The sequence below is a fragment of the Lampetra fluviatilis genome, chromosome 39 (assembly GCF_964198595.1).
Source record: "Lampetra fluviatilis chromosome 39, kcLamFluv1.1, whole genome shotgun sequence".
Lineage (NCBI taxonomy): Eukaryota > Metazoa > Chordata > Hyperoartia > Petromyzontiformes > Petromyzontidae > Lampetra > Lampetra fluviatilis.
The window spans coordinates 10,472,112-10,481,078 of record NC_136313.1 but is presented as its reverse complement, the minus strand read 5'-3'; the positions used below and the strand labels follow the sequence as shown (position 1 = coordinate 10,481,078).

At 46.6% G+C, this 8,967-nt stretch overlaps 1 protein-coding gene across 1 annotated transcript in view; it reads left to right on the top strand.

Annotated features, from left to right (window-relative positions):
- The first annotated feature begins 6,381 nt into the window (after positions 1 to 6,381).
- LOC144946054 (protein kish-A-like) overlaps positions 6,382 to 8,967 on the top strand; it is a 39,066-nt gene continuing 36,480 nt past the window's right edge. Inside the window, 3 exon segments of the mRNA XM_078874790.1 lie at positions 6,382 to 6,486; positions 6,488 to 6,502; positions 8,133 to 8,242. Of these exon segments, the coding sequence (XP_078730916.1) occupies positions 6,382 to 6,486; positions 6,488 to 6,502; positions 8,133 to 8,242 (230 nt within the window).

Here is an 8,967-nt window from a genome sequence, read left to right as displayed (position 1 = left end):
CGAGGTGAAAATTCAAACGGTCAGAATAGTGAAATTTTCCCGTAATCTGGGTCAGCAAAATGACAAGGGATATACGGTAAATAAAGTACAGCAAATATAAATCGGTACAAGAACAACGGTCACGTGAGAAATTAAATATTGCACAATCATAAATTGGTATTAAATTATAATTTCCTTGCAGTGTAGGTCGGCTCGGGCACATTACTTTAAAGTTGATCGTAGTACATTTACAATTCAGTTTTAGGAACGCTAAACATATACATAGGGTGACTGTTGTAGTTTGTAAACAATAAACGTCATGCAATTGTTGTGCGCACTCCGCTTGCATTGTCCTCTTTTTTTGTTTCCTCGCCCCCGTAATCGTCATCGTGGTCTTTCTCAAAATCAGTCCCCACCGTCATTTCCCTCCCTTACTTCTTTCTTGTGTCGGTGTGGAAGTTTCCGTGTCTTCGACTGCGGTCGTAACCCTACTTGTTCCGCTCTTCCATTTCCCAGGCAATATGTGCCAGTGTTTGGCACCTGTATCAGAAACACAATCCTGCGGAGGGAGCTGGTAGGAACGTGGGGTTGCTCGGTCAATGGCCAGGGTCAACGGCGGCGTTGTGTATTCCGCAAATATGCCCGACTGTGAGGGCGGGCACAAGCCGGCGTGAGTACGTTAAACGTTGAGTTTTATAAGGGCACCATGGGGTGACCAGCCCCTCCCCACCCAGCCCCACCCCTCCCACCCCCCACCCAGCCCCTCCCTGCACGACGGACGGACACAATAATCCCCTGTGGGCTGGTGTAACCAGGAGGTTCCTACCAGTATAATGATATCCATTCCTTCCCACATAAATTCACCAGCTATGCATGTGGTGGTTAAATTAATGTATGTTCAGTGACATAAAACTAAAGTAGATACATAAGCCGAAGTGCATTCTGGACTACTTTCCAAGAACCTGTGTTTAAGCAGATAAACTCTGTTCCAAAAAGTATTTTAGAAAATCGATCTAGAGATCACGTTTCTTTTTTCGGCGAAACAGATCACAAAAGGTACTTGTAATTTATTACAACTTGTGGGATTTCCAATGAAACTTGCACTGACTTCTACCTGCTTTTAACAATGCATAGAATAGCCATTGCTGATACGTACACTGATGAGATAATGTGCAATGCGCTCAATCTTATCAGATCTTTAAAAGGGCTAACAGGACGAAGCCTGTTACAATGGGCGTGCTGGGCAGCAGAGGGCATTTCTATATAATCTTATGTTGTACTCGACAGCAGCGGTTCCCAAACCTGTGGTAGTCCGCGTGGCTTACTACAGGGCGGTCCGCGGAAAAGAAAACATAGAGCAATAACCAGGGAAATTTTGGGAGGTTGAAAAGGGGTCCGCACACTCGGAAAGGCTGGGAACCGCTGCTTTACATGACAGCGTTACTCTGTTTCCATATCCCCACGTGCATCCTTCCCACCTTCATGAAACCTTCACCACCCAGTGAGTGTATATAATTTTCTGCACGCGTGGGTATGCAATAAGATAGCAAATTGTTGTTAGTTCGCACGTTCAAAAGTAGCAGTTTAAAGTAATTATTTTATTAATTTTAAAAAGTGTTGGTATCTAACAAGTATGTGCGTCCCCACGTTTAACTGAGGCCTTCCGTAAATGTGATGACTGCATTTGTGCCGTGTTTGCCTGTTCACAAACCGTTTGAAGGTCATGGCAGCGTTTGTAAAAAAAAAAATGCAAAGCGATATTTCTACAAGTATCAAATCTCTCGTTGAATGCAGTTTGTTTTAGCTCAGCAGCCTTGCCAGACTCGTGGTGACGGTATTGCGAAACCAAAGATAATTTAACGGATCTCCTATCAAAATCTTTGCGTGCGCTGATGATGCACGTGTTCAATTGTGCATGTAAAAGTCTTATCATTTTCACTTCACGTGAATGTTATGAGAACACAAAAAAAGTTGAGGCTTATAGCGGGACAGTAGACGACATTGCAGATAAACAAAACGGAGACTGCAAACGAGATGCACGGGGCACAGATAACTGTCAGGACAAACAGCTATTGAATCGTGTTGGTGGATAAACGCCTCACTGTGTTTTCTTTCCTCCCAAGTTTCTCGAGTAAATTGAACCAGCTGCCTCTCAGATTAAACATGGAGCCGATTATGTACAACGTTATTTCAGGTTTGTTGTAATTGAGAGATTAAACCTCGCCCGTATTGGCGGAGTGGGGTGGGGGGGTTCGCTTTGTCCCTCACATTAGGAATCGTGGGTGCATATAATTAATTATTTAAAAATCTTAATTGTAAACTTGATCGATTCGCGTTATTCCCATGCTCCCATCCGCGTGCCTTCTCTTGAATAAACGTTGCACCCAAACTGCCGTCTGTTCGGACGGCCTATTTGTGTATGGACTGCACGTTGTGTATGGACTGCACGTTGTGCAAACATTCGAATTTTATACTCTTAGGTTTTTTCGGTAAAGTCACGTAGGTGACAAAAATAAAATTAAAAATTACTAACAGTAATAATAGAAATAAAATAATAAATCACGACGTTTCGGAGGCAACACACATTAGGAATCGTGGGTGCATATAATTAATTAGTTTCGTCGTGATTTATTTCATTTTATTTTTATTATTACTTTTAGAAATGTTAAATTTTATTTTTTTACCTACGTGACTTTACCGGAAAAAAAAAGAGTATGAATCCTTGCAGTCACGAAAGCTTCAAATCTAGAATACATTCGAATTTTGTCAACGCCTGCTGGGTACTGCCAACTGCTGCTGGCACGGGTCACCGAGCAACGTTAGGGCCGTCCTTGAGCTCTCTCTGTCTATATATATGAACGCACTCTCGTTTATGCCACTTATCCCAACAACAACAAGAGCCGCATTCGCCACTAAGTGGCGGTGACGTCGCCACGGCGCCTGTGCCAGGCCCGGGTGCACGTTGAAGCCACGTGAAGTGTCGAAGACTCGCTGCTGACAGGAGGTCAAGGGACACACCCAGGTGCGATGAGTTGGCTGACTGAGATGACTGACAGATGCACCAGCTTTACACCCGACTCTGCCAACCCGCTCCATTTTATCCGCCCGGTGCTCCGCTCGTTGTGAGCCTCGCTCCTCCACCCTCCGTTGTTGCTGGAGGGCGACTGCCTCCCAACTGTCCAGTAGCGTCCTTCACGAGCCTCCTCCACAGAGGCCGATCTTGACACTGCTCACACCAGTCTTCGGCAAGTCCACTCAGCTCCACATCCTCCTGTACCGCATCAGACCATCTCTTTTCCTATCCTATACCAAAGCTTTTTGAGAAAGACCATTGCCCAAAACTATAGCAAATTAAAGTGTAAGGCAGCGTTAATTCGTAATTTATATTACCTGCTGTGACATGTGGATCAGAATCATGGACATTGACAATGGAACATAAACTGAAAGGTGCATGGAGATATGCGTGCATGCAATCACACTCAGGAGATAGGAGCACAGGTTAGAGAACATGTAAAGTTAGATACATCACATTGATTGTGAAGAAAAGTAAAGATGGGCTTGCTCAGGACATGGAAGGGATGGCGGCGAGGAAGCGCCAGAGAGAGTGCCCATGGAGTGATGAAAACGGCTCGAGGAAGCCAATGAATCATTGCGTTGCAAGAATACGACGGAAGGCGACGGCTTGGGGAAACCTGCATCCAGCAGTGGATAGACCATGGCTGACGATGTTGACCACTGCCAGTGCATTATAGTTTTATTTAGTCACGGGCCAGCACCTTTCTCAGAGTTTGCGGGACAGCACTCCAAACGGAGCGCAACATGCCAGTGGCTACACAGCTCTACATAGAAGCTTTGATTATAATTATGTAACGTTTGCGAACATATACGTGTTCAGTGAAGAGCTCTATGTGCAATTTTTGGTCCCCAGAACAAGTAATTGGCCAAGGAATAGCGCAACGACGTCAGCTGCACTCGCAAAATCCCATGACATGAAAGGCCCTCTCTTGTGAAGCCACAGTGGACTTCTTGAGTGCAACCTGGCACTGGAGCCATTCTCACTGGACTGGGTTCAGGCGCAGTGAGACGCGGCTGCGGGCCATGCCGGGATCCAGCGGAATTTGGTTCTGAATTAGGGGAGAACCTGTAACCCGCGTGTGTGCATGGGATGTTGTTGCTCGAGTGCCACTTGCACAACATCAGGTAGCCTGATGGGCTTCGCCCAGTTCAATGAAGTTCAGTGTATTCATACAGCGTAGCTAAGAAAATACATGCATAACGAGCATTAACGGCTAATTTAAGGAAAAACAAGCCCCAAGCTGTTAAGGCGTGAAGAAATTATAATGCAAATTGCCAATTCCTCGTGAAAAAATGGTGAGTATGGTCAAAATATACACACGAAAGTTCTCATTAATTAGATAAAGTCATAAAATTTGCTTAATTAAAATGGAGTGTATGAACACCTAAATGATGTAAGCTCTGATATTTAATAATATAATGATTACTTGTCCAGGAAAGCCATAACTGAGTCTAAGTACTCTCTTTAGGAGGGTCCTTGCCACATTGGATTTTATATTAAAACTCATTAATGAAGCTTGTCTTCACCAGGAGAAGGTAATTAAATCAATATAATAATTAACATATGATTTTTCACGTTTTTAAAATCTACGATCAGACACTAACAACTACTACAAAAATTTCGATTTAAAGCTTTCGTGACTGCAGGGATTCATATTCTTGGGTCTTTCGGTAAAGTCACGCAGAAGGGAAATAATAAAAATAAAACAATACATTTTCTTGCTGTGGTTTTCACACCTGATGATGATTGCTTATGTTGCAATCGAAACGTCGAGAATTGTATTGTTTTATTTTTATTATTTCCCTTCCGCGTGACTTTACTGAAAGAACCAAGAATAACTACTACAAAAATTTATATTTTTCCATCAAAAAACACAAATTGTTGACGATTTGATTCAACGGCTTATAATTAAAGACGTATCTATCGGAAACCGCTCAATTTTAAGATTTCATTCCTTTATTAGAAAGAACAAAAAATAATTAACTTAATACTCTGAGGGGAAGCTCCTATCTTTTACCGTTTTCGAATAATTAAAATTTGAACATCATACAATGCGTATTTTTTTCGTTCAAAACCGCTTGAATCCGAAATATCTAAAAAACATTAGAAGATCGATCAATGTTTCTCGATTTAATTGTATTTGCTGTTTAAGGCTCTATAAAATGAAGAAAAAAACCCCGAAATCTTTAATATTTTGAACGGTTTATGAATGAAACGTACAAACATGTTCATGGGGCACTTAAAATCCAGTTTTGGGGGACTTAAAATGACAAAAATCTCGGATTTTCAGATGTTTCCTGTGAGTTCTGTCCTAAAAGTTTCCTATGAACCAAATTTCAGCTTTCTACCCTGTCGGGAAGTACCCTTGAGGTTTTAGAGACTTACATATTTATTTATTTACATGTTTTCACTCAATTTGTGTGCATCAATAACCAGAACACTGAAAACGCCGCCAATCCCCTGGCTCCCGATTCTGACGAACATTTTGCCACCAAATATCCAGAGACTGCTTTTTGGAACTGCTTTTTGTGTTTAGTTTGTTGTCCTTCCCCCGCGCCTCCGATTAGCACCGTTGGCTGCGTATGGATCGAAAGAAGTTCAGCATGCATACAGAGACGCGCAAACTGCTCGCGAGTTTACACGCTTTCCTGCCAATCATCAACCGAGACCTCAACAATGGACCCTCGCCGCTGACTCAAGTCGCGATCCTCCTCCTGGGATCGAGTTGCTGTCGCCATCCTCGAATCTCCACCCAGATCTGGAAGAAGGCTGGCCAGCAACGCGGACGTTGAGAATAGTCCTCTCGTTTAGGACCCATACAGCGCCTCCTGGCTTGAACAGTCCTTGAAGACACTGATGTAACTAACCATCAACCGCGACAGAACATAGTTACAGATGTGAGAATACAGGGAGTGTGCGCCCATGTAGTTCTGTGCTTTGGAGGCAAGGGTCAGAGGGTCGCGAGGATTTGTGAAAATCCCAGAGGCACAGGGCTGTGAGGTGGCCAGGAGATGGCAGTACAGCAAGTGGGTTCGTACGTATACGTGGGCTCTCTTTGGGTACTCTGGTTTCCTCCCACATGCCATACCAACAGAATAATTAGCCAAACATCGTACCGTAGTGGCCTCTTTTAAAAAACTTCTGAGACTCACCCAAGGCTCTCTCGTCTATAAATAAATCACTTCATTTTATTATTATTATTCGTCCTTGCAATTCATATCAAATTTCCGAGCAGGCAGCTCGTGTTCATATACAAGGAACAGTTTTGATGTTGGAATACACGTGACGTGACATGTGTCTGTGTCTACTAAATATAAACGCCTTGCATGACGCGCATGCACGCGTGCACATCGACCACCACGGAAAATCCCGGCTCCTCCCATACCCGGCGCCCCACGCTGCTGGCCGGGCACGCACCCAACACCAACCAGCCCGCAGACAGCCATGGTGAGCCGCCACAGCGCAGCACCGTCGCCGCAGTCAAGGGGCTTTTATTGCTGCTGCCGCTACTGCTGCTGGTGTCGCTTGCGTGTCGGTGTGTGTGTGCGCGTTGCCTCGCGAGCTCCCCGTGTCACCTTCGCACGGGAGCTGCTGGTCCACGAATGTAAGTGGCGAGGCAGAGACAGCGGGGAGACTGGCAGGATCGCGCGGTTGTAATGACGCCGGCTGGGACACGGGTCACGACGAATGCGCAATCGCGGCGTGGCGGAGGCGGTGCTGCTGAGTGGACGGCCGCTGTTCGCGCACGGGGCTTGAGGCTTCTGTGGGGGGGGGATTGGGGGTGGGTGCCTAATTTGGAGCCCCGCTCCCATCACACCACCACCACCACCGACCGCTCTACTCTCTTGCGCCACCAACGTGGATCGCGTTACCCAGGGCTGGTGTTTTGTGTGTGTGGAGTCGTGTGTGTGTGTGTTGGGGCAAGAGAGCGCTCCTAATTGAGTGTTGAAACTTGGATGGGTTTTTTTCTTGGTATGTTGTTTTTTTGTGGTGTTTTGGAGTCACCTAGTTTTTTTTTACTCCCAACTTTTACCTCTCGCGCAACTGCCAAAAAACACCAGGGCACTTCAGTAGCCTGTTGATCCGCATCATCTGGATTCGGCCCATGACCACTTGCGATTGGGACTTCACAACCCCAGCAAAACACGCGTGCGTCTGTCCCATGACCTCCTGTCGGCGCGGCTTAACCACTCCATCATTACAACATGGATCTGTCCATTGGCCTGTGAATGAACCTCCGACATTTCATCTTCAACACCTAGGTCTGTCCGTTAATGAACACGTGTGGAAAGTATTTGGCTGCTATACATTTCCACACGATAAGCCGAGTCATTGAGCTATCATCTGTGATAGCCAGGTCGGTTCTGAAAAAGAGCTACATAGCTCAGTGGGCCTTACCTTGTAAAATAAAAAAGTTTAATTCCTAATATAATGAGCCAAGAATGTCTGTGTGTCCCGCGCGTGACGTCACTCCACATGGGGCACCCCCCCCCCCCCTCATTAATAATCATGAGCTGAACAATTTTTCTCTTGAATATTTCAGATATACTGCAATACACACACCCGTCCTTGGGCGGGCAAAAAAGCGAGTGGTTACACATTCCTGCGGAGGGAGCTGGTAGGAACGTTGGGTTGCTCGGTCAATGGCCAGGGTCAACGGCGACGTGGTGTATTCCGCAAATATGGCCGACTGTGAGGGCGGGCACAAGCCGGCGTGAGTAGGTTAAACGTTGAGTTTTATAAGGGCACCACGGGGTGACCAGCCCCTCCCCACCCAGCCCCACCCCTCCCACCCCCCACCCAGCCCCACCCTCCCCACCCAGCCCCTCCCCACCCTCCCCTCCCCATCCAGCCCCACCCTCCCAACCCAGCCCCTCCCCACCCAGCCCCTCCCTACACGACGACGGACGGACACAATAATCCCCTGTGGGCTGGTGTAACCAGGAGGTTTCTACCCCTAACAAGTCCATACAGGGCGGGTGGGGGGGGACCTGGGTCTCTGGCACGTGGCCTCAGGGTGGATCACGCCTGGCACCGTCGTCACGGTGACTTTGTGCCCATTGTGTCGCGCGCGCAGTCGGCGATCTTCAACTTCCAGTCGCTGCTCACGGTCCTGCTGCTGCTCGTGTGCACGTGCGCGTACGTGCGCTCGCTGGCGCCCTCGCTGCTCGACCAACACAAGACCGGGTGCGTAGCCGAGGGCACGCACACACACGCTCATCAACAACAACAACAACCGCCATGAAGTGGCGGTGGTGTCACCACGACGCCTGTGCCAGGCTATGTGCACTTTAAGGCCACGTGAAGTGTCGAACGCCCGCTGGCAGGAGGTTTACGGGATGCACCCAGGTGCTATGGGTTGACTGACTGAGGTGACTGGCTGATGCCAACAACAAGAACAGTAACAACAATAATACAAACGTCATAATTTGATTCATAATTAAGTTTATTCTGTACAAAATTGACAAAGTAAGCGTGCTTTTCAACATTCCTACGGTTTTGCTGAATAGCCAAATCGGTTGGCATGTTTGGCCATGACGTGACAACTTGATTTGATTGGCTCTGTCGGATGGCGGAGGGTTAGAGTTTAAACAATTTGCATTATGCCGACATGGTGCTCAAAAGAAACACATTATGGATTGTAATTTTCATCGTGGAAGTCTTCGTCTAAAGCATATGATCTTGTTTATTCAGGAAATCCTCACCAAGTCTCAAGACTTGCATTGGGTTGTTAGGCCAATTCCATTTTAAGGAGTGTTTAGTGGCAAACGCACCATTGCAATACGAACAAAGTTCACGTGTCTTCACACATCTATGTGTGTGGAACTTCCTTCACACCGTACGTATCCAACCGTGGTAATCGGAGGTGCGGGGGAAGGACAACAAACTGAACAGAAAGAAGCAGTTGTAAA